At 44.7% G+C, this 26,088-nt stretch overlaps 1 protein-coding gene across 4 annotated transcripts in view; it reads left to right on the top strand.

The window, feature by feature from the left end:
- The first annotated feature begins 15,275 nt into the window (after nt 1-15,275).
- The window catches only part of ERAP1 (endoplasmic reticulum aminopeptidase 1), a 38,678-nt gene continuing 27,865 nt past the window's right edge, over nt 15,276-26,088 (top strand). For 2 of the 4 annotated variants that reach the window (XR_008597511.1, XM_054986461.1), the window contains exons 1-7: nt 15,276-15,522; nt 18,498-19,053; nt 20,333-20,471; nt 21,463-21,597; nt 23,792-23,912; nt 24,304-24,458; nt 25,811-25,924. Coding sequence is in view for 3 of the 4 variants with exons in the window: in XM_054986461.1 (XP_054842436.1) it covers nt 18,575-19,053; nt 20,333-20,471; nt 21,463-21,597; nt 23,792-23,912; nt 24,304-24,458; nt 25,811-25,924 (1,143 nt within the window). In the remaining variant the exon portion in view is untranslated. Of the gene's footprint in view, nt 15,744-16,065; nt 16,263-18,497; nt 19,054-20,332; nt 20,472-21,462; nt 21,598-23,791; nt 23,913-24,303; nt 24,459-25,810; nt 25,925-26,088 lie in introns of those variants that run through there. The other 2 variants (XM_054986462.1, XM_054986463.1) reach the window with 2 other exon arrangements.

The raw sequence follows: 26,088 nt of genomic DNA, 5'->3' as shown, positions 1-26,088 counted from the left end.
ACGGCAGGGCCGTGCATGGCTCTTCCCAGCCATGGCCCAGCGGAGAAAGGAGCAGCCCTGCCAGATCTGTGTTCCTTCCCCCCCCCCCCCGCCCAAATCCAGGGTGCTGGTTCCAGGCCCTTTGGCCAGATCACCCCCCAGGTGTGCCCTGGACCTCATGTGTCAATATTGAGCCAGAAAGGGGTTTGCTCCAGGCCTCCCCTGCCTGGGCAGACACGGCAGGGCCTTGCATGGCTCTTCCCAGCCATGGGCCGGAGGAGAAAGGAGCAACCCTGCCAGATCTGTGTTCCTTCCCACCCCCCGCCCAAATCCAGGGTGCTGGTTCCAGGCCCTTTGGCCAGATTTGCACATGTTTCCGCGACAGGCATGCCCTGGCCGCGCCCTGGGGACCTCTCTTTTGTCCTTCAGATCACTCCTGTGAGAAAACACTAGCCTCTCATTGAATTTGTACGACTGGCCAGCCGCGGCCTCTGTTCTCCAAATCTTCCTTGTGTCCTGTCCTGCTTCTCCCTCCCTGCCCCCCCCCGATCTCAACATGGAGGACACAGGCCACTTCGGGGAGACTTGGCTAAGGAGTCCCCAAACCCCCCTGCCCCCCCTCATGTGTCAATATTGAGCCAGAAAAGGGTTTGCTCCAGGCCTCCCCTGCCTGTGGAGACACGGCAGGGCCGTGCATGGCTCTTCCCAGCCATGGCCCAGCGGAGAAAGGAGCAGCCCTGCCAGATCTGTGTTCCTCCCCCCCCCCCGCCCAAATCCAGGGTGCTGGTTCCAGGCCCTTTGGCCAGATCACCCCCCAGGTGTGCCCTGGACCTCATGTGTCAATATTGAGCCAGAAAACGTTATACCTCAGCCTCCCTTCCCCCCAAATCCAAGTTGTGTGTGTGTTCCAGCCCCCCGGCAAGAGCACCCTCCAGGCTTCCCCAGCACCTTCTGTTTAAAGACTATCCCAGAAAATGGGTTCCCAAAACATGCAGACCTGCTCAAAGCGCAACCCGTTTCCGGATCCAGGACATGTGTATTCAGTGTGCGGAGCCTGTTAAGTTTAAACAAAGCTTTATTTTGCCGACAGACAGGGCTCACCATGGCAGGCGGGAACCCCAGGCCCCCTGTGTCCATTCACTCAACTGTCCATCGAGCCAGACGGCCCCCCCCTTCGACGGCCAAGCACCTGGGCAAAGCTCGGGACACGCGAGAATGCCCTCACTCTTTTTGGCGAGGGTGGACGCGGGGTCGAAGTCCCAGGCTCTTCGCGGAGTTGCTCGGGTGCGTGCGGTCTTCCACGCTGAGTTGCCGTGAGAAAGGCGGCAGGAGACATCCCACCATCCAGCAGGTCAATCTCCTCCTCCTCCTCCTCCTCTTCCTTCCCCGCAGTGGGGCCTGCTGGCGGGAAACCAATTGGAATGCAATAAGCAGTCTTTGCCCCGACCAACCATACTACTGAGCATTGTGGAAACACCGACCAAAGCCCCCATCTAGGCGCCCTCTGTCGACCCAACAGTGACCTCGCAGCGCCCAGTGGGCCGCCATTAGCCACTTACTCCAAAACTGGTCCCGGCGTGCCTGGATTCTCTCATGGGCCAACCCCACAGCCTCCATCCGTCGCTCGGTGTCACTGGCTGAAAGACAGGCGGTGTAACGATTAAGGAATTTCAATCGATTGGTGATGCCCATCCCCAAACCTGCAAGCCGTGTGTCCCTTCTCCCTGGCAATCGCCACCCCCAGCCTTCCCCAGCACCTCTTCTGTCATATTGGGGGATGACCGGGCCCGCTTCTCTACTGACCGTAAAATTGTCTGGACACGCTTCTCGCCCGACCTATGCCGAGTGCAAAAGTGGAACTTGCCCGGGCATGCTGCCGGCCAAGCCCATGCTCCGCTTTAGCCAGCTAGGCCTAGAGAGGAGAAAGGAGCAAGCCTGCAAGCTATGTGGACCCTCCCCAACCATGAGTGCTATGTGCGTCCCATCTCCCTGACAGTTCCCCGCTCCAGGCTGCACCAGGACACACAGCGTGCATATCCGCTGGACTCTTGTTGGTCATATTGGGACGTGTCCGCGCACGCTGCTGGCCCAGCCCATGCTCCCCTTTAGCCAGCTAGGCCTCAAAGGAGAAGGGAGCAAGCCCGCAAGCTGTGCGGCCCCTCCCCAAACATGCGAGCCGTGTGTCCCTTCTCCCTGGCAAGAGCCACCAGTAGCCTTCGCCAGCACCTTTTGTTGACCTATCCCCAGCACCCAGAGTATAGAAGTGGAACTTGCCCGGGCACGCTGCGAGGCCGCAGGCCAATGTCCCCCTTTGGCCAGCTAGGCCTCAGTGGAGAACAGAGCAAGCCTTCCAGCTGTGCGTACCATCCTCAAACATGAGCGCTGTGTTTCCCAGCTCTCTGGCAGCTCGGCCTGCGCCTGGCGCCACACAATCGGCTGTACAGTCGGTTTGTTGATGTAATATTGCCTCTGACAAGCAGAGCTGCAACCTTTTGTTTATGTTCACTTCTGTATCACCATCAATTGCTGACCATAATCATTATAACCATTAGATATCATTTTAATATTTCACAGTTTATTCAATCCTGTTAAGAGCAAGCACAAAAAAATCAGCTCTTTAAAAGTTCTCCTTTTGGAGGTTGGGTGTATAAAAAACATATAAAACCTGCATTGGTACTGCTGCATAGTCCTTTACCTAACCTCTTTCCAAAGTGCAGAATCTTGTGATCTCAATCACATTCTTCAGATGGTAGATGCTAAAATAGCATGCCACACTCCAGAACTTCCTATATAGCAAAATGCACACAAAAGGTTGAACACTGGAAGCTCTCTATCTTGCTTCAGGAGGTAGAACCATGCAGGCAATGTACTGTGCACTGAGCCCGGCTTCTACTGAAATCAATAGAAATGCTTTTCTAGGTTGTGGGACACTTGGGTGCAGACAGGATTTCTAGAACTCAGAGGAGAACCTAACTTTGGAGTGCTGACCAGCCAAATACCAGCTGGTAGAGCTGTGACTGACCCAAGGCCATGCAGCTGGCTTCAAGTGGAGGGGTGGGGATTCAAACCTGGTTCTCCAGATTAGAATCCCGTGGCTCCTAACCGCGCTGTGCGGCCGTAGGCCAATGTCCCCCTTTGGCCAGCTAGGCGTCAGAGGAGAACAGAGCCGGCTTGCAAGCCGCTAGGCTAGGCCTCAGAGGAGAATAGAGCAATAGAGCTTGGGCCGCCCAACAGAGAATATAGTTTGGGCTGCCCAAGCTCCTGGAGTTCAAAGGTGGAACATTCCTGGGCCCGCTGCAGAACACTGCACCCATCGAGGAACAGCTTCCGGGGGCCGCCGCCCACTCGTTTCTTGACAAGACTTACTTCGTGGTCGCTCGCCCAGAAACTCCTTCTCCACCATGTCGACCTCGATGTCCTCCACAACAGCGGTCAAGTTCCTGCGGACCGTGTGGGCGAGATCGACACGGTCAGGGAACAGCGACTCCAGGCGGAACGGCACCATGGTCTCCTCCGCCGCCTCCCGCTCGTGCTCCGTCAGCCCCTTTTCCTCCATGGCCGCGGCCGCCTGCTCCGCCCACTCCTCACGCCAGTTGCTTGGCACCCACTCCGCCATGCTTTGCGACGATGGCGGAGGCACGTCTGGTCGGCAGGGGAAGCCTCACGAGTTTGCGGGGGTTTGCGCGGGCAAACCAACTGCACAGCCAATTGCGTTGCACCACGCGGAGGCCGAAAGCTGGTTGGTCGTAGCCGAAAAAGCGGGAATCGGAGACACCGACCGGGTCAATGCGGCAGGTCAAGAGCTGATCAAGCCCCCCCTAATTCCTGGGGCCTCTGAACGGAAAACCAGACGCAGCCGTGATGGGGTCCACCCGGAGGCACCAGGGGCAGTGCGCCCCTGGATTTTTGGCAAGAAAATTTTTTTTGACAGACATGTCTTAGACCTCGCCCGTGCACTCCCCCCAAGCCCTGGGCGGGCCCTGGGATTTCGGACAGTCCCGTGTGTGTTTCTCACAAACATGTTCCCCCCTCCCCAAGTGAAGACATGTCTGTGTTTGCCTGTGTTTGTCAAAGGCATGCCCTCCCCCAGTGGACAAGCACCAACCAACGGACAGGGCCCCCCGCCCCGCTTCGAAGCCCTCAGGCAGCCGGGCAAGATCCCGGAGTGCGGGGGGGAGCCAGGGGGGCCATCTCTGACACGAAGCCAAACAGTCATCCAATCTTTTGAGGCCCGCGTTGGAGGCCCCCGGACCAGTCCATTGCGCGTCACCTGCTCGCTCGCAAGCTGCAGGCAATAGCGCCATCTAGCAGTCATTGAGAGGTCCACAGCCCCCGGGATGGTAAAAATAGCCGCTCTGTTCTGGGAACTCGCTGGTCGTCAGGAGGGGCACGTGCAGACGCGGACACACAATCACAGGTCTGGTGCGGGCAGGACACGCGCCGAAATTCTGAAACAGCCACGGGCGGGCCGAAACAGACGGGAGCGCGGACACGTGCGCAACCACGTGTAGTTCTTAACGTGTGTTTTGGCTCTATGTGCTGAATGTAAAATGTAGTTCAGCTGTTAATGACTTGCACCTCCAATTTACATTTCAGCAACTACCACAAAGAAGCATGCTTACAAGTCTTAAAAGGTGTGGGGGCTAGTTGATGGCCCTGAGATTTCAACATGCCACCACATGTAGAGGCCCTGATGATGAAGTCCAAAACTAGAGCCTCAGGGCCAAAGCCAGAGACCAGGCAATCCTAGTTCCTGTATATGACACAGAAACTACACTTCCTCTCTCAGAGTTTTAGAATGTACTACATGCTCAGGAGAAAGAATACAGTAATAAAGTGCTGGAATAGGAAGCATTTAACCACTAGTAGAATGCACAAGAAAGGTAATGGGGGGGGGGGAGGTAAACGGAAGTTGTAAAATGGAAGCTAGACATTTTTGTAATGAAATCTGGAAGCCTGTGGCTTTGCCCAAAGCAAGAAAAATTAAGAAGTACTTTCTGAAGTACTGAAGCAAAAACTTTAATCATTTGGTTTCCTTTTAGTTGTAACATTATTTATAATTGAAAATTTTAAAAGCAGTTAAACCAGTCAATTGTTTATCTTGAAATCAAGCGTACATTAACAGAAAAGGAGCACAAATTCTTTCATGTATTCTTTTGTTTTCTGCAGTTTTGTCACATGGCAGAATTAAAGAAGTGGGAAAACAGCCACCTCTTGTGGCAGCAAGCTGCAAGTTACTTTGTAAATTATTAACATCTTATTATTTATGAAACTAATATTCATGTCTGTTCCAAAAAAGAGCTTACCATTGTCGAAAATGGAAATTATATTTTGTTGCAATGATGTTGCCCAAATCCTTTCCCTTGTACCTTAGTATCCTGGCACTGGAATTCTAAAGATACCAGGAATGGATTATAGGATGGACAAGTTGACACAGATACCTTCAGAAGTGGCTTTTCAAGAAATAGGAAGAGAAGTTATTAAAGCATTGTGCTGTAGAAACATCACCTTCTACTCCATACATCAATATAAAACTTCTGAGCAAGCATAGATTCCGGTGCATGACCTGTTTCTTTCTCCACACCCTGCACCCTTTCCCACATAAATTCAATGCTGATATTATCAAGTTCAAGGAACCCATCTGATATGGCTTCAAAACAGGAAAATTCAGTGACCATGGTTTTCCTCTCCAGACTGCCAAATATTTTAAGGTTATCATATCCAGTGCAAATGCAGTAGATAATAACACTGAAGTTAGATAGTTCTAAACATTCATATATCATGGATTCTTTTTAAATAATGAGAACTCTAGTCATCTTAAACATATAGTACATGCTACTCTGTCAATAACAAATCTCTTGAAGTGCAAATGCACTTCTCACAATAAACTACTTTGAGAAAGGTAGGTTATTACAGTGAGAAAGGTCGACTACAAACATAAATAAATGGCAAGTACAAGGAGCCTCTGTATACTTAGCTTGTATCTTGCTGTGTTAAATCTGCACACAACTTGCCACAAGAGATGCATACCCTCTTAGGAGCGGAAAGATGGAGATGCCTTGGTCAATATGTGTGTCTACTTAAACATATTGTGCCTAACAGGCATGTCAGATTTTTGACACTGATAGCAATAATCACTTCTTAGAACAGGAGCTGGATTCTGCAAACATAACAGCAGACTCAGAATGTTATTTTATTTAGGGAATTTTTATGCCACCTCTCCCAGGGTATCAGCCCTAGGGAAGGCTTTCTGCTATTTTGTTGCGTGGACTGAAACAATAATCTTTTTGCCCTTTGGAAACAAAGTAGCTGAAAAACACAAGGGAAGGAATATAGTGATTCACATGTTGATATATTGTTGAGGGAAGTAGCAATTAACATTATATACTTTTCCACTTGGGCACATAACGATCCATGAGGAAATACATTTTTGTAAAGGAATGTTACATTTGATGCTGCTCTGAGAGTCAATTTATATAGCAGACATGATTATTCTGTGTGTCACTTCCTGAACCAAGAATACACACCATAATATCTAAAGGAGAGAACTGGCTGTGAAAACATATGGTGGGCATATACTGGTGAACTGCAGCCAAACTGTGGGTCTCAAGTAGGGGTGTGCAATTCGGTATTCTGATTAGGTTAAAAATACCGAATCAGGGCCGTTTCGGTTTTTTTCAGTATTACCGAAACTTTTTCTGAATACCGAAAAATTTCGGTAATACTGAAACAGAGATCGCCGAAACGATTCAGCCATTGTTTTCTATGAGAAAACCTTCTCCCGGCTTTCTGGGAGTCTGGGGGGCCATTTTCTGTCCAAATCACACCAAACTTGGTGGAGACCTTCTAACTCTCCTCTAACTACCCCCAAGTTTCAGAAAGCTTTGGGGGGCCATGTTATGCCCCCCCAAAATAAGGTGCCCCCATCCTCCTACACTCTCCATGGTTCTCTATGGGGAAAACCAAGTTATTTTTCTAGGTGGCTTGGGGTGGCATGTTGCAAGCAAAATGCAACCAACTTTCAGGGGACTTGCTCCCACCTGTCCTCCCACCCTCCACCGAGTTTCAGGCAGATTCTGCTTTGGGGAGCCATTTTACGGCCTCCCAAAGAAGGTGCCCATATCCACCTCCACACCACTATTCCTATGGGGGAAATAAGAGAGGCTTGTCTGGCTAGGGGTGGCATTTTGCATGCAAAATGCCCCCAAACTTCAGGGGCCCATCTCCTACCTGTCCTCCCACCCTCCACCCAGGCCCAAGCTGATCCCACTTTGGGGGGCCATTTTATGCCCCCCCCAAAGGTGGTTCTCCTGCCACACCACTTTGTCTTTCTACTGTGGGGAAGACTTCCACACCGGGATTGGGGCTGCCAATGGCCACAGCCACAGTCCACCTGCACCCAAACTGCCAAATACCCCACACCCCCTCCCCAAAACCTAACCTCCCCTGTCCTGTGGCCAGCCACTTTCTATTGATTCCTGTTATGGGAAAATCTCCCACAGCAGGAACTCACGGAATGTGGCATCTATGGCCACAGGAACAGCCCCCCTTTTAAATCCACCCCCCACACACTGACCCAAAGACACCCTCCCCAACATTCCCACACCGGCCACTACCCCAGGAGCAGGCTGGCCAGCCGTCCCCCATTGTTCCCTGCAATGGGAACTTTTAAACTCTCTTTCCCAGGGCAATTATGCAGAGCCCAAGGGTGCCATAATGGTGGGCACACTCCTGAGTGCGAGCTTGTCCCTGTGAAAGAGCACCTGAACCACAGACACCCTTCCCCAAATTCCCCCACCACCTTTGTTCCCTATGATGGGAACCAACTGCACAACAAAGAATAAAACACAAACACACTGAATAAAGTTTTTTGAAAAATATTTTCTCACTTTCAAAGTACAAGTAGGCAAAGCATTGTGACACATTACACCAGCAGTCCCCCACACAGAAAAATAACACAACTCAACATCAGAGAATCACAAAAACATAATTCCTGTCAAAAACACACTATTTCTTTAACAGCTATATGTTATACAGCAGGGGGGCACACCAAAGGGCATTCCAGCATCCCCCTACACAAAAATAACACATCTCACTTCACATTAAAGAATCAGAAAAACACAATTCCTGTCAAAAACACTTTATTTCTTGAACAGCTTTAGGTAACACAGCAGGGGGGCCCACCAAAGGGCATGCCAACAGTATCTTACACAAAAATAACACAACTCACTTCACATTAAAGAATCACCCAAAACACAATTGCTGTTAAAAACACTTTCTTTAACTGCTTTAGGTTACACAGTAGGAGGGCACAACAGGGCATAAAAGCAGTCTACTACACAAAAATAACACAACTCACTTCACATCAGAGAATCACCCAAACAGAATTGCTGTCAAAAACAGTGATGTGAGTTGTGTTATTTTGTGTAGTAGACTGCATTCATGCCCTGTTGTGCCCTCCTACTGTGTAACGTAAAGCAGTTAAAGAAATAAAGTGTTTTTGACAGCAATTGTGTTTTGGGTGATTCTTTAATGTGAAGTGAGTTGTGTTATTTTTTTTGTAAGATACTACTGGAATGCCCTTTGGTGTGCCCCCCTGCTGTATAACCTATAGCTGTTAAAGAAATAGTGTGTTTTTGACAGGAATTGTTTTTGTGATTCTCTGATGTTAAGTGAGTTGTGTTATTTTTCTGTGTGGGGGACTGCTGGTGTAATGTGTCACAATGCTTTGCCTACTTGTACTTGGAAAGTGAGAAAATATTTTTAAAAAAACTTTTTTTAAAAAACAATTTTATTGGATGGGTTGACATACAGTTCATTCATGTCTTACAAATACATTCCCCCCTATATCCATAGATGCATCCCAACCCCTCCCCCTCCCCCCTTTTCTGTGCAGACTCCCGACAGCACTACGGTCCCATATTTTCTTATCATTTGTTCTATGTTGCTTTTCATTTGTCCCTACTAACTAGAGGAAAAATCCTAACTTACCATTTCTTAATACAATTCTGTAACTATTAATAAACTATCAAAAAGCCATCAAAACATATTTCTTTTGCACATGTAAATTTCTGCAAGCCATTCATTTGTAATTCCCTTTTTTAACATACATTTACCTTAATGTTTTCCCAATCCTTTAATTTATTCTCTTCTATAACACTTTAATTTAAAATTAACAATTTAACCTTTCTCTTAGTTCCTTCTACAATTTTGTATATAAATTTACTTAGTATCAATTTGCCTAATTAACTTTACATTACATTTCCCAATTTTTCCATTTGTCTAAAAAAACTTTTAACAATTTAACCTTCCTCTTAATTCCTTCTACCATTTTATATATAAATTTATTTGGTATCAATTTACCTAATTAACTATACATTACATTTCCCTTATTCAATTTATCTTAATTTACTAATTTCTTCAATTAACTTTTAATCTTAAAAACAACATACATCCCAATTCTAAAAAGTAAAAAATAGACTCTTCAGACTTTAAACTGTGGCCTTAGTCTTTTAAGTAACTCCCACTTGTAACTTGATCCTTGTATTCATATTACTTTTCCCGGCTTTCTTCTTCACTTGAATTCTTCTATCACTTGGTAGCTTCTTCTGCTTGAAGTAACTGGGGATGGTTCTCTCTTTCATGCTTGTTGCTAATCCTTGCACTTGATTCTTTAAAAATCCTGGTAGCTCTTCATTCAATTCTTCGTGCAAATACTGCTCCATTTCTCCTCGCCCCTCGCGTTTTTGTTGCTTGCATCCTGCTGTTTTGTAGTCGATTTCTGCCACCTGCTCCTCTCCTTGCATTGTCTGCCTAGTTGCTTGCTCCTCATCTCTCGATTTCACTTCTGTTTTAAATGTATCCTTAATACTTTTAATTAGACTTTCGTTCATTTCCCAAATAAATTGTATCAATGCTTTGTGACCCTCTGCAACTTTTTCTCCCAGCGATCTTATAGCCGATCCCATAGCAGCCTGCCATTCCTTCTCCACTCTCTTCAAGCTTACACTAGATTTCTTCCCCCCCCCCGACATCTTCTTTATCTTTTGCTTTAAATATTCGTATTATTTTAATCTCACCAGATATTGGGCGGAGAGTCTCTATGGCAACTCTATGGTAGTTCAAAGTAATGAATATCCACTTCCTCTTGCCTTCTCGCTGCTATATCTCGCATTGTTTCTTCAGGGTCTTCTTTACTGCTTTGCTTCCTTCTTCCTGCTTTTCCAAATCAGGCCTCTCTAGGCAGTTCCTCTCGGTGTTCTTCTTGCATTCCGTTCTCTCGCGATATTTACTCAGCCATTCCTCCACCTCCTCCCATTTTCTCACAGCCAGCTATCTTTCTCCAAACCACAAGTATGCATAAACAAAAGTTATTTTCTCTTCTTTTGCACTTCATAATCTATCAAATTTCAAATCTTCCTTCAAGATGCCTTGCTCCTGTCTTATTCTATCATCTCAGTCCAAAATTTTCATTTTTAGTAGAAATTTTCCTTCTCTTTTAAAATCCGAAAGCCAGATAAAGATCTTTTACCTCCATTTGTTCCGTTTGGGTCTTTCGTGCTGCCTCATTCGTTACCAATAAGCCAAATCTGGTTCTGAAGCTTGGATCCTGGCGGGCTTATGCCGAACAACGACTCAGAGAGTGCTGCAGAGATGTTAGCTCATCCTTCTTCGAGAGTACCTCAAAGCGATGTGGGAGATCCATCGTCCTGGACCCTCCCCCCCGCTGAGATCTCACTCTCTCCCTGGAACTTGTAGCGTTCTGGCTCCTCTCCTACCTGGAGAGGAGTGGCAGCCGGTGATCTGAGCACCTGGCCTGCCCAAAACAGCCACTATTGACGGTCCAGCTCCCTGGACCGCATCAGCCCACCATTAGCCAAACCGGAAGTCCACCTATTTTTTAAAAAACTTTATTCAGTGTGTGTTTGTGTTTTATTCTTTGTTGTGCAGTTGGTTCCCATCATAGGGAACAATGGGGCTGGCCGGCCAGCCATCTCTGTAGGTGGTGGGGGAATTTGGGGGAGGGTGTCTGTGGTTCAGGTGCTCTTTCACAGGGACAAGCTTGCACTCAGGAGTGTGCCCACCATTGTGGCACCCCTGGGCTGTGCATAATTGCCCTGGGAAAGAGAGTTTAAAAGTTCCCATCATAAGGAACAATGGGGGGTGGCTGGCCAGCCTGCTCCTGGGGTAGTGGCCAGTGTGGGAATGTTGGGGAGGGTTTCTTTGGGTCAGTGTGGGGCTGGGGGGGGGGGAGAGATTTAAAAGGGGGGCTGTTCCTGTGGCCATAGATGCCACATTCCGTGAGTTCCTGCTGTGGGAGATTTTCCCATAACAGGAATCAATAGAAAGTGGCTGGCCACAGGACAGGGGAGGTTAGGTTTTGGGGAGGGGGGTGTGGTATTTGGCAGTTTGGGTGCAGGTGGACTGTGGCTGTGGCCATTGGCAGCCCCAATCCCATGTGTTTCTGCGGTGTGGAAGTCTTCCCCACAGTAGAAAGACAAAGTGGTGTGGCAGAAGAACCACCTTTGGGGGGGCATAAAATGGCCCCCCAAAGTGGGATCAGCTTTGGTGGAGGGTGGGAGGACAGGAAGGAGATGGGCCCCTGAAGTTTGGGGGCATTTTGCATGCAAAATGCCACCCCTAGCCAGACAAGCCTCTCTTATTTCGCCCATAGGAAATAATGGCGAAAGGGGAGGCTAAGAGCAGCATCTTTGGGAGGCCATAAAATGGCCTCCCAAAGTGGGATCAGCTTGGGCCTTGATAGAGGGTGGGAGGACAGGTGGTAGATGAGCCCCTGAAGTTTGGGAGCCAGACAAGCCTGTCTTATTTCCCCCATAGGGAATAGTGGAGAAAGGGGGGGCTAAGAGCAGCCTCTTTGGGAGGCCATAAAATGGCCCCTCAAAGTGAGATCTGCTTGAGCCTTGGTGGAGGGAGGGAGGACAGGTAGGAGGAGTTCCTCTGAAGTTTGGGCGCATTTTGCATGCAAAATGCCACCCCTAGCCAGACAAGCCTCTCTTATTTCCCCCATAGGGAATAGTGGTGTGGAGGTGGATATGGGCACCTTCTTTGGGAGGCCGTAAAATGGCTCCCCAAAGCAGAATCTGCCTGAAACTCGGTGGAGGGTGGGAGGACAGGTGGGAGCAAGTCCCCTGAAAGTTGGTTGCATTTTGCTTGCAAAATGCCACCCCAAGCCACCTAGAAAGATAATTTGTTTTTCCCCATAGAGAACCATGGAGAGTGTAGGAGGATGGGGGCACCTTGTTTGGGGGGGCATAACATGGCCCCCCCAAAGTCCAATCTTTCTGAAACTTGGAGGGTAGTTAGAGGAGCGTTAGGAGGTCTCCACCAAGTTTGGTGTGGTTTGGACAGAAAATGCCCCCCCCCCGACTCCCGGAAAGCCGGGAGGTTTTCTCATTGAAAACAATGGCCGAATCAAGCTGAAATGCGAATACCGAATCGGCTTGCTGTTTCGGTATTCCCTGGATACAGAAACGGTTTCCTGATTCAGTTAAAACCGAATCAGGTTTAACGAAACAGGCAGGCCTTGCACACCCCTAGTTTCAAGCGCATGCTTACCATTTGCACCTTTGTCGTTGTAGACAGACATCTTCCTCGCAGACACACAGCTGACACAGAGAGCCAGTTTGGTGTAGTGGTTAAGAGTGTGGAACTCTAATCTGGAGAACCGGGTTTGATTCCCCACTCCTCCAGTTGAAGCCAGCTGGGTGACCTTGGGTCAGTCACAGCTCTTCCAGACCTCTCTCAGCCCCACCCACCGCACAGGGTGATTATTGTTTGGGGGGATAACAACAACATAATTTGTAAACTGCTCTGAATGGGTGTTAAGTTGTCCTGAAGGGCAGTATATAAATCAAATGTTATTATTGTTATTAAAACACATTATCATGCTTTGTACTGTTTGAAATTGCACAATGGATAATTCTTCACAATTATAATTATTCACAGTTAATATGACTATCAGTGAAACCTGAAGCAAAGTTACTCCAGCCTAAGCCCATTGAAATCAATGGACTTAAGACTGGAGTAACTCTGAAATCAATGGGCTTGAGACTGAAGTAATTCTTCTTAGGATTTCACTGTATATGTCTTCCACAGAACTCGTGTCTCAGTTTCTGATACTAGCTTTCTTCTTACTCAATCTAGCCTGGAAGATGGCTCCTAACACTGACCCAGCTGATCTGGCCACTTGGATACACACCATGGTAACATCAAGAACGGACAATTGTAATGTATTCCATATAGGTCTCCCTCGAAGTCAACTTCAGTTGGTGCAGCATACCACAATTGTTATCAGAAGCTAAGCAGAGCATGCATATTACTCCCATTCCGCAGTCATTCCATTTGCTTCCCATCAGTTACCAGGCTCAGTTCATGGTACTGGCTGTTATTTATGAAGTCCTTCATGACCTATCTGCTGGACTGCTTCTCTCCCTATGCTCTGCCACAGCAATTTTGCTCACCTGAACAGGGCCTTCTGCAATACCACACTGTAAATGGCAAAATCAACATCTTCCCATACTCATGCATTCTCTGTTGTGGCCCCCACTTTGAGGAACAGTCTGCCTGATGAGGTCTGGGGAGCTCCCACTCTCATGGTTTTCTGCAAACTGCGCAAAACTAAATTATTTGGGATAGCTTTTTTTTTTACAAGGATAGGACTGTACTTTAAGGAAATGGTTCAAATTGGTAAAGAAATAGGGACTATAGATTATACTACTGTATACTGTTTGTTGCAGTAAATATGCTTCTGTGCTGTTTAACATGTCGTGTTTAATTACTTATGTTTTGTTTCAGCATTGTTTTGGCTCTGTATCAAATTTCTGTTCATTTTTAAATTACTACAAATTTTGTATTTGCATACCTTGTTGCATTGTTCATTGAATGTCCCAGCTGTTCCTCATATTGTTACACTCTTGTGAAATCTGTCTTGAAAGTATCAGTGAGAAAGGTGGACTATAAATGATGTAAACAAATAAATAAAAATAGTGAACTGGGTGTGCACCTGAGAGTTTCAGTTTGGCGAGTTTCCCCAGCTCTGCTATCCAAGATTCTCTCAATTGGGCCCTACCTACAGGACCATTCTTTTCCTTCCTATTCAGCACCCATACTCCTTAAGCATCAAAAATCACATATGAAGCTATGGTTTTTTTATCATATGTAGTGGATATGTAAAAAAAAGCAAAACATTCTGGAAAGACGCGCGCACAGAGATTCAGAAGATTTTGAAAATTAATTTTGCTATGAAATCTCAGACTATGTTGTTGGGTATTTGTTGATGGCAGCAAGAGTGGTAATGGTGAGCAAATGGAAAAAAGGAGAATGCCCAGCCAGAGAAACTTGGAAGGACAAAATGTCAGAATACGCAGTGAGGGCAAAACTGAAGAATTACATAAACAGAAAGTCTATTAAAGACTTTGAAGAGAAACAGGGAAAATATTTTGCCTATGGATAAAACTTATGTTTTAGTCCTGTAAATCTCTAAATGACTGCATATTGATACATTTTATAATTTGATTATAAGATAATTAGTTATATAAAGATATTTGGTAGAATAGACTAGAATATTGAAATATTGGTAAAAAGTTAATATTGTTATTGTTAAGCAAAGTATAAGTAAAAGGTAATGATAAACAGAGAGGAAATAAGGATTTTTCTTTTTTCATCTTTTAAGATAAGGAGTAGAAATAGGTCAGAATCTTTAATAGTTCTTTATATCAATATTCTTAAAGGATGTGACAATTAGTTATATTAAGTAATAAACATTGTTATTGTTAATAACTGTGTTAAAAATGGAAAGGATAAGTCGAATAATGAAATGAGTTTTCTATTATCAAAATAGTAAGTAGAAATAGGTTTGAACTTCGTATGTGTAATATATGTGGGAAAATATATACTAATAAGGCTTAATTATTATTTTAATTATTATCCTGATATCAACAAAGGGTATGATTTTTGTACTCTGTATTTTAAGAATCCTTGTAGCACATAGCTTTATATTTGTCTTGTTTGTCCCCTTCCCCCTTTATTTCTATACTCCCCTTTTAATAAAAAAAATCACGTATGAAGCTGAAGTGATTAACACCACCGTGTTGCGAGACAAAAATCTATCTTGTGCTTTCACCCTGCCCCCTCTTCTCCATTTCAAAACTCAAAACTAGCGAAGTTGTAAGAGGAAACTAATCTTCTGCCAGCCCAACAGAAACATTTGGAGAGGCCATGCTCTAGAACGGCGTGCACATGACAGAGTGTGCCCGCACGAATCTCTGTACCTATTAGATAGATAGAATCGGTTTCGGAGATGCCTCGTTGACCTCCAGCGGGGGTTCGAGGAAAGCAGGCTGGCCGGAACGCTCAGCTCACAGCGTTGCCAGCGCGGAGAAAGAGGGGCCGAATAGGCAGAGGAGCTAAGGGCAGCGAGCGACGAGGAGCTTGGGGGACTCCCTCGCAGTCTGTTCCCTCGCTTTCGCTTTCACTCCCGAGCTGGGCGCAGAGGAAGCGCTTAGAAGAGCGGCGGCCTCACAGGTGAGCTATGAACAGCTAGAGGGGCTGGTGCAGTCGATTTCTGTCCTGCAGCTGAGCAAGCAGAGGTACCAGCTCTCCCGGACTGGAAAAGAGACCAACAGTTGGCGGTTATTAAAGGAAAGAGCGAAGCGTAACAGCATACGCAACCCACTGCGCATGCTCAGAGTGGCCCCGGCGGCTGCGCCTTCCCTGCAAGGCCGGATCCCCTCGCTCTCTTCAGAGTAGGATCCGCTCGGTTGGGGTTTATGGCGGCGTTTCTCGGTTGTATCTCAAGGCCGCTTTCCAAGTCCCAACAGAATTTGGGATTAGGCGCCTCACCCCTGTCGCCTCCCTATGGGTCTGGCTTCGTAGGACCTAGCGCGGAATTTTCTGTCCCAGAACATGCGCAATGTTCCCTCCCTGTCGGCAAACCTCGCGAGTTCCGCCTGCGTTCAGAGCTGGGCTTTCGGGTTTGCTTTTCCCGGAGGCCCTCCTCGCAGATCCTGCCAAGGCCAACGTTGCTCCGCTGGCCTGGGCTGGCAAAGTTAAACCGCTCTCCTCCCTCGGACGGGCAGCAGGGGCCGCTTCAACATCTTGGCAGTGGGGCACATGCTGGGGAGGAGGGAAGCGGATGGCCGCAAGCTGTGCCCGGTGCCTCATCTCAAATCGCCGCCCTTCACCGGTTTGGTACTAAAGGGGATCTGTACCTGCGAGTCGCAGTTCGAGGAGCTTTCCAGCTCTACTCTCTGAGATCCTTTCAGGTGGCCCTTATTTGTGGGACTGCTCTTTCTCTTCTCACCCAGCGTCCGTATTCAAACAAGATTCCCCTGAAGCTGCCAAAGAGAGTCCCACATGCTGGGGCAATTCAGGGCTAGTCCAGTCCACATGTTTAGTTGTAATCTGTCAGGCAGCTTAAACTGGAAAACCAGGAGCACTGACCCAGGTTCCCTGCGCTGCTGGGTTGCTTAGCCGGTGAGAAATACGAACAGTTCCCACTGGGGCTTTCACCACAAAGCCTGTAATTCTCCCCAGGGTTTCGCAACATGGTGCCTATGGGCACCATTGCACCCACCAACACCTTTCCTCCCCCCCCAAATGTTTTTAGGAAGTGGGTGGAGCCCAGCATGGCACTGGAAAGCATGGCTTCTGATTGGCCATTGGAGATTTGATTGTGCAGATTTTTAAAACATTGCTTTAACAGAAGCTGCCTCCACACTGGTTAAGGGTAAGCTGTGGCAGCCATTTTGTGCTAGCACCCACCACCCTGTGTCAGAATTCCAAATGTGCCTGCAGGCTCAATAAGTTTGGGGATCCCTGTTCCAGCCCATTTAGAAAATACCAGTCTCTGGTACCACTGACTGACAATAAAATATCTATTTCCTTCCTTTAATCTACTGGAACTTGTTGATGTGGGAGGTGACAGCAGAGCAGTATTGCTTGTTCTTAGGAGTGGGCAGCTGACATACATACAATGGTCCATAGGAATGAGCCTCAGGCCTGTGCACTCATTGTTCCTCACTGTGCATATTGTTTATTTAAAATTTTTATAGGGCTCTTTCCCCATAAACAGGTTCCTTATGCAATCATTGTGTGTGGTGGACCAAGGACTACCTATATTTCAGTTCTCTTTGAAGGTTACAGGTGTTGGGAGAAGGTGCACAAGGTTGTCTGTGCCCCACTGTGCCCCACTGTGCCCTGTGCTTGTGTCTGTGTCCCACTGAATTTGTTACCATCATGCTAGATTGGGGATCAGTACAGGAATTGGCCAGAGACCCTGCATCTAGTGGACTTTTGCTTGCTCATGGGGCCCAGACATGTGTCCTGCAAAATTAATGGAGGCTTAAGTGCAAAAGCAAGTCATTTACACTTGGCCCAAGAGTAAGTTGGCAATAGTGAGGTAGCTGTCAATCTTCCCTTTTAAGGAAATATACCAAGCTTAAGGGTAAAATAGCAACATTGGGGTTAATGTTCACTCACTGATATTTGGAGATAAGCTGTGTTGTAACTTGTTTATTGGTTCCCTATTACTCTTTTGTTACAAAGGAACATAAAAGATTGTGATGCAAGTTGCTCTGTGCTTTTTGGGATGAAGACTCCCAGAACGTGTGCATGTAGAAATAAGTGCTTTCTAGTTTCAAGGAACAGAGAGGCGGTTTCCAGGTCCAGTCCAGCAGGGATAGCCTGGCTGGCCTAAATGAATAGGTTCTCAGAACAATTGGCAACCCAAGTACTCTGTCAGTTACTAAATATCTGTCTAGGAGCAGCAGTTCTACCCTGTTTTTCACAAAGCAGGCCTGGGTCTAGAAGCTGTTCTACGCTCTTTGCTTGGTTCAGAACGGTAACAGCAATCCCATCTGTCACAGGCAACCAGTTCCTCCCACAACAGTGACATTATCTCTATTTTGTCTGCATTGTTTGTTCACTTCCATCCACTTGCCCAGTTTGCATGCCCTGGTTCAATACAGAAAGGGCAGCTTAGTTATTGAAATCTGAAGCTGAGTATTGTCAGAACATTGATGGCGTCAGCCCAAAATACTGAAGATGAGCTCAGCTGCTTGATATTGATATTAAATAACTGGCAATAGTGCCAACCCCTGTAACCTTGAAAAGCAGCCTCGTGGGGCATGATTTGAACTGCAGCCAAGGTGCTGAGAAAAACAGTTTACTCTCCACATGGCAATTTCATGCAGACACCCCATTCCCCCAAACTGTTACCAACTTTGGTAGGGGGAAAAGACAGTTGTGATATGAACATCTGCCTTTTTTCTGTTCAGGGGCTAATAGCAGCTTCAGGGTGTGTGGTTTTCCTAGGGAAATGAGACAGCTCAACTCCTTCCACAGTGCTGTGGCCCTGCTCTAAATCGGAACGCCTGTGACTAAAATTTAAAAATATATCTAGAGATCCAATCATAGATGTCAATGAGAATATAAATGAAGTGCTAGTGAGGAAAAGCAAGAATTATATTTGTATTAATTTGATTTAAATTTTGTTCTAGCTTTGCATCCAAGAATATCATAACCATCTGAATAACCTGACATGCTGCTGTTTTGAGATCAGACTTTCGCTTTGAAGATGGTGAAAATATTCTTATTGCTAGGTATTTTAAATCTTGCTATTCCGTTGAGCTGTGATCACCATAATGAGACAGGCTATTCAAGCAAACCATTTCCTTGGAATAAAATGAGGCTTCCCAAACATGTTGTTCCAGTTCATTATGACCTTCTTATTCATCCAAACCTGACCACTCTTACCTTTACTGGATTTGCCAAAATAGAGATTTCAGTACTTCAACAAACCAGTTCAATCATCCTGCACAGCAAATATCTCCACATTTCCAAAGCTGCCATTCAAGGAGAAATGGAAGGTATTAATACTAAGCAAGGAGTGACAGTTTCAGAATACCCACCATTTGAACAGATTGCACTTCTTACTGGTGAAGCACTGCAGGCTGGAAACAACTATTTTATTATTATTGAATATTTTGCTAATTTGTCAGACAATTTCCATGGCTTCTATAAAAGTACATACAGAACTCCAGAAGGAGAAGAAAGGTAAGTCGTCTTTTAGACTAGCATTTGATTGGTTGGTGTAGTAGTCCTTGGAGCACAATTTTTTTTTAACCTTTCAGCAAAATTGTGGGTTACTATGATATCCACTAAGCAGATGCTGGAAATGCAAAAAGCTATAGAAGTACCTATTGTGAAAATATAGTCTCATCTCTCCACCCTTTCCCAGTATTGTTTAATGTTATATTTATTATCAGAATTAAGGTATGGATGGCTTGGTTTGCTTTATCTTTTAAAACTACTCTCTATGTTTTTAAAACATAAGAGTTGTTAACAGTACAGTTACACTCTTCTAAGCCCATTGACTTCTGCAGACGTAGACAGTCTTAAGATGGCAGTGTTTGATAAAATTATAAATACCTTTCTGAAATTAAGGTTACTTTTATTATATTTAAGGTTATATGGTCACCTGGTGCTCTTTTCCTCAGTGGCATAGTGTCAGGAAATGGTACTTCTGTACTAGTGGAAAGAGACAAAAATCCAGTCTTCAGTACTTTAGAATACTAGTATTTATAAAAACCTAAGGTGAATGCAACATCAGAGAAAACTTCATTTCCAAGAATTCTCCTTTGCCAAGAATGTTTTATGTTTCTTATTCTAAAACATAGAAACCAGGAATGAAGAGAACATGTGAAAAGTATCAGAATAAATCCAGTGTTAGATAACTACTCTTGGACCAGTTTTTCCAGTTGTAAGTGTTAGAAAAGGTGGTACATGACACCTAAGACTGCATTCAGATGACAAAGTAAGGTGACATTAAGCCAACATTGTGCATGAATCTGACTTGTTCCTTGTGCTTATGTATGCACCTCAACCCTGTCCTCATGTGGAGTGCAAGGAATCCTGGATAAAAAATCACTTACTGTGACATACAATGAAAACATCTAGGTTAACAGGAGCTAGCTTTTCCGCACAAGCTGTGATTCCACACCAGGTTTTAATCCAGTTTTAGAATCCTGGCTTGTCCAGGCAAAACTAAATCCAGCTGATTCAAACACCTGCATTTGTGTGTTGTTGGTAATTGGAGTTTATTTTAAACCTCCCTGCACAAGAAATGATAGTGAGTAGGCAGAATGAGCCTAGTAAGCTTATGAACCATGTTGGATTATTGTTATGTCTGAATGCAGCCTAAATGTTTTTGATTTTTAGTATTGTTTCTGATTTGCCCCTGATGACAAAATATAAGCTGTTCATTATGTGATTTATAATATACTTCTGTGAGTACAGTCTATATCAAAGTAACATTATTTTTTCTTAACTCTAGGGTGCTTGCATTAACACAATTTGAACCAACAGCTGCACGAATGGCCTTCCCTTGCTTTGATGAACCAGCATTCAAAGCTAGATTTTCTGTTAAGATCAGAAGAGAACAGAAACATCATGGACTATCTAACATGCCTTTAGTATGTATAAACTTTTAAGTGCCCAGTTCAGGAAAACAGAATAAAATAGGGGAAAAGTAACAATTTCTTTTAAAAAGAAAACTACCAGTTTAAACAACAGATACTATGCTTGATACTCACTTTTGGCATTTACATAACATCAAAATTCCTGTAGAAGGCTGTAAGGCTTACGTCAGTTGCATAAGAAGTAGAGAGCAACCAGCTTCTCCTATAGAAGTTTCCAGTATTGTTGAGCCTATAGGCTGCTTTGGAATTCTGAGGAAGGATTGAGGGTGTCATGACAAAATGGCTACCATGGGGATGGGACCAGCCCATTGGGAGAGAGAGATGCTCTTTGTTTCAATTCCAAGGAAAGGGAGAAGTTGCTGAGGCTAGAAACACAAGACAATCTGCATCTTTGACCAAGCCAAGGGTACATGGCTGCCCAGGAGGAGTTTGGTGCTTTGCAAGTTAGGGAAACCAAAGTTCACTGTTTTTTTTCTTTTCAGTTCAAGACATTTTAAGATTGTATTCCAAAAACTCGAGAAGTAACTATATATTAGAAAATTAGTAACTATATATTAGAAAATATGTTGGTGGGAACCAAGTTAGAAATCACTTGGCATGGCCAAATTTAGTATAGTTCACTTCTAGTAGGTTTTTTATATCCACTGCTTGGATCCCACCTAAATTTCCATAGGTGTAAGGGGTGACTTTCGCTGACACGCTCCCCTTTCCATGGCAGACCTCTGATTCCCACCCATTTTATTTCCTCATCCCCTAGGAACAGCGTTTCAGGGAGCATTTTAGGCTGCCATGGGGAGAACAGCAAAAATCCTGTCTTCCTTTTGGCTTTGGAAATTCTATACAGGATCAAAGGCATAGGTTTGCGGGTGTTAAAAGATGGTACATAGCCCTTAGCTATGAAGTTGTAAAATGTAATGTGTATTTGTGTAGCACATGCAATTCTGAGTCAGAGGTAAAGAAATAATGGAGTTTTTATTAAATTTAGGTGAAATCGATAAATATAATGGAATGGCTCATTGAAGACCACTTTGAGATGAGTGTAAAAATGAGCACCTATCTGGTAGCCTTCATGGTTTCAGATTTCAAATCAATCACAAAGATGACCTCTCGGGGAATTAAGGTATACTTTTCATGTCACTGTTTCATATTTATACTAATAATATACATTGTAAGAATTTATAATAACAAATCCAAGACCATAAAAGAAGTAAAATTATTATATTTCAAATAATTTTTCTCTAATTTAATATGTTAAATAATCAAAGTAAGAACTGGGTGCAGCCCCACAAGGGTCAGGTGTTGAGATTGCACTACTCTCAGCCTGGCCAGATGTGGAGTGGGTAGAACTTTGGTGTAGTGGTTTGGTGTAGTGGTTAAGAGCGCGGGACTCTAATCTGGAGAATCGGTTTTGATTCCCCACTCCTCCACTTGAAGCCAGCTGGGAGACCTTGGGTCAGTCTCAGCTTCTAGGAGCCCTCTCAGCCCCACCCACCTCACAGGTTGTTTGTTGTGGGAATAATAATAACATATTGTCGAAGGCTTTCACGGCCGGAGAATGATGGTTGTTGTGGGTTTTCCGGGCTGTATTGCCGTGGTCTTGGCATTGTAGTTCCTGACGTTTCGCCAGCAGCTGTGGCTGGCATCTTCAGAGGTGTAGCACCAAAAGACAGAGATCTCTCAGTGTCACAGTGTGGAAAAGATGTAGGTCATTTGTATCTACTCAGGAGGGGTGGGGTTGAGCTGAGTCATCCTGTAAGAGTTTCCCAGGGTGTGGAATGCTAATGGTGGGAGGCTTCACTGTATCCTGAGGAGGTTCTTTTGCATATGGATTGGTACTTGATGTGCTAATCTTCTCTGCAGGGCTATTGTCGGGGATAGAATGTTTTGTTAGCCTGGTGTTTTTCAGAACTGGAAACCATGCTCTGTTCATTCTTAAGGTTTCTTCTTTCCTGTTGAAGTTTTGCTTATGCTTGTGAATTTCAATGGCTTCCCTGTGCAGTCTGACAAAGTAGTTGGAAGTGTTGTCCAGTATTTTGGTGTCCTGGAATAAGATACTGTGCCCTGTTTGCGTTAGGCTATGTTCAGCCACTGCTGATTTTTCAGGTTGTCCAAGTCTGCAGTGTCTTTCATGTTCTTTCATGTTCATGACCTACATCTTTTCCACACTGTGACACTGAGAGATCTCTGTCTTTTGGTGCTACACCTCTGAAGATGCCAGCCACAGCTGCTGGCGAAACGTCAGGAACTACAATGCCAAAACCACGGCAATACAGCCCGGAAAACCCACAACAACCATCAATAATAACATACTTTGTAAACTGCTCTGAGTGGGCATTAAGTTGTCGTGAAAGGCGGTATATAAATAGAATGTTGTTGTTACAGTAACTTGGACAACATCAAGTTAGTCTCTCATCTTCAGATCACAGATCAGCCTGTCTTTGCTAATCCTAGTTTCTCTTTAGTGTTTCATTAGCCCTGTAAGTCAGGTTGGGCCTGAGAGGTAATGACTGTCCCAAGGACAGCTGGTGTGTTGCATGGCAGAGTGTGGGTTTGAATCTACTACAAATCTAAACTTTTATCCACTATACCATGCGCACAGTGAAATCCTAAGTAGGGTTACTCCAGCACTTAGGCTGGAGTAACTCTGCTTAGGATTTCGCTCTCCATGTTACTTCCATAAAGCAGCAGTAATTCACCCTGAAGTAGGAACAGCCTGTGTGTTTATTAATATTTTAGATAAGATTAAATACAATTTCAAAAACAATACCTTATTTAAGCTTACAAATTATTAACAGAATTATGTGTCTGTGTGTGGCCCTATTGCATCTCAGCATGCTGCATCCTGCCATTCATTACTGAATAAAAGAGAATAAAATCCATTCCTTACTTGCTTCATTGTGATCAAGACCTGATCTTACAGGGTGGGGCGTAGATTTTGCCCCATCACACCAGTTTGATCATTGGCTCTTCTTTCTATTAGAGTGTTCATGGAAGTCAGGATGTGTGTCTTTGTATTCTAATCACAAAGATGTTCATCCTTAAAACAGTAATATACAGAACCCTGCAGTGCCATTGTATCTACTCTGTTAGCTCAAGGAGTTTTTTTCCGAGGATTAATCTACCTAGCTAGCAGTAAACTCTTACATACTTTGGATCAGCATTGTACCACAATTTTCAAAGGAATTTGACTGTATATGGGAGGCAAGAATAACTAAATAAGATGATGTATACTTTTCTTTTGTTTCAGAGTTAGAATGAGTTTTTATAACTTCTTAAGGTGGCATTCAGAATTCATAGATGCCTGTTTTTTTCAGGTTTCAATATATACTGTGCCATACAAGATCAATCAAGCATACTATGCCTTGGATTCAGCCGTAAAACTACTAGACTTCTATGAGGGATATTTTAGCATTCCATATCCTTTGCCTAAACAAGGTATTTACGTATTTGTGGTTAGGTTTTTATTCCACCTTTCTTCCTAGGTGCTCAGGGCAGCATATATGTCTCCTGTTCCATGCTCACAGTAGCCCTGTGGGGTAAGATACACCAAGAGACAAAGTCTGGCCCAAAGTGACCTGAGGCTTCATAGCAGTGGGGGATTTGAACCCAGTCTCACTTTGACACTGACTACCATACTTGCTCTTTTAAATCAATGTTCCCAGGTGCTTTTAAGAAAAAAAAAGAAAATGTTAATCATTTTAATATTGTAAATCATGCTCAGGATAACCCATGGGAATCCTTTTCAAAGGAGAAAGTGCTAGTTTGTATGTGCATTGATGAATTAAGTGGTGTGAGCAGATAACATTTTAAAATCATTTATTTGCAGACTTAGCAGCTATTCCTGATTTTCAGTCTGGAGCAATGGAGAACTGGGGATTGACTACATACAGGGAAAGCTCCTTGTTATATGATCCCGAAAAGTCGTCAGCATCATCTAGACTTGGGATTACTATGGTTATAGCCCATGAACTTGCTCATCAGGTAAGTTACAGCTCAGGTTTATAAAGTGTCCGGATGGCAGTAACTGGGGTTTTTAACATGTTACTTGGCTGCAGGGTTGCATTTCTAAAATGATGTGTAAATTGTGAAAAGCCAGTATTTAGGAATTTTTGTTGTTTTGTAAATGACTGACAATAGAATCTTCAACATAGTGGTTGTTGTATCATCAGGTTATGTGTAATTTGAGTAAGCCATGTAACCAGTTTCCTGCTGTAGCATAGTGGGAGAGCTACTGTAGCATACTGGGTAGGTGGCTGGGCTCCGAGTCAGCATGCTGCTGGTTCAATTCCCTCTACTGCCACAAACTCTACAGATGGCTGTGGGTAAGCCACTCCTCTCAGCCCCAGGAGTGTGGCAATAGTAATAGCACTGACTTTGTTCACCGCTCTGAGTGTATCACTAATCTGTCTAGAAGGGTGGTATACAAGCACTTTGTTGTTATTTTTAAAATAGGCCTCTATAGAATTGGCAGTGAACAATCTGAAGTTTTAGCCATGCCATCTAAGAAAGTATGGGTGTAATCCATGCAGACTTAGGCACGGTTAGATCCTGTTGGTTTCAACAGAATCATTAAGCATTTTCATAAGTCTTTCTAATCGAAAGTAGTAAGGTTAAAATGCTGCATTATGGTTAGATTCTGACCTACGCTAACAGATGATAATATTGTGTAATTGAAATCTGGTTACTGTTAATGAGTCTATCCTATGGGCTTGGCCTAAAGTTTCATGCTGAAGGAGAGGGAAGCCAGAATCTACAATACAAGAATGGTAGTGTTTCTTAACATTTTGTAGCTGTCTGTTCAGTGGGCCTTAAACATTAAGAAATGGCTCTGTCCAAGAATCTCTGAAGGCTTAGAGGCAGAGCTCTCTTGCCAGCTGCAGGGAGGTGGTGGATGTTCCGTTGTATGAAAAAACAAATACACAGGAGGCTGATAGACATTGCTGAGGATTAGCTGAAGCAGTTTGAAGGTGTAGAATCTTTCTCTAGGGGTAGCTAGAGAAAGGGTAGCAAGTGCTAAACTATTCAGTGTAGACTACGGATGTCAACAGTCACACTTGTGATGGTCCAATTTTGTGGTCCAATTTTACTTAGAAATCCAGACTTTGAGGCAAACCTCCCTAGAGAAGCATCAGTTGTTGGCACATGAGGCAACATTTCATTCCTGACCAAATCCCACTGGAGTGGGTTGATTGGGCCAGGAGGCAGTGCCCACTCACCCATCTACTGAACTCTCACTTGGTATAGATGCAGGACTTTTCATGTTCATTGTGACTGCTAGAAAATGTACAGCAGAGTTTGTGTCAACTGCAGTTATGAGATGACCTTTCTTACAGTGGTTTGGAAACCTGGTCACCATGGAATGGTGGAATGATCTTTGGCTGAATGAAGGCTTTGCAAAATTCATGGAATATGTGTCGGTAAACATTACCCATCCAGAGTTGGGAGTTGTAAGTATTTTGCTATTAAGCCAATTCTTAAATAGATAAAAGCTGTGAGTTTAATATCACAGTTAATGTTATTAATGTCATTAAGAATAATAGTACTGATTTATGCAGTGCCATTGATGAACATGACACATTACTAAATTGGACGAGATCAACAAGTTCTACTC

This window comes from Eublepharis macularius, chromosome 8 (genome assembly GCF_028583425.1).
Source record: "Eublepharis macularius isolate TG4126 chromosome 8, MPM_Emac_v1.0, whole genome shotgun sequence".
NCBI lineage: Eukaryota > Metazoa > Chordata > Lepidosauria > Squamata > Eublepharidae > Eublepharis > Eublepharis macularius.
This window is presented reverse-complemented; position numbering and strand designations above follow the sequence as displayed.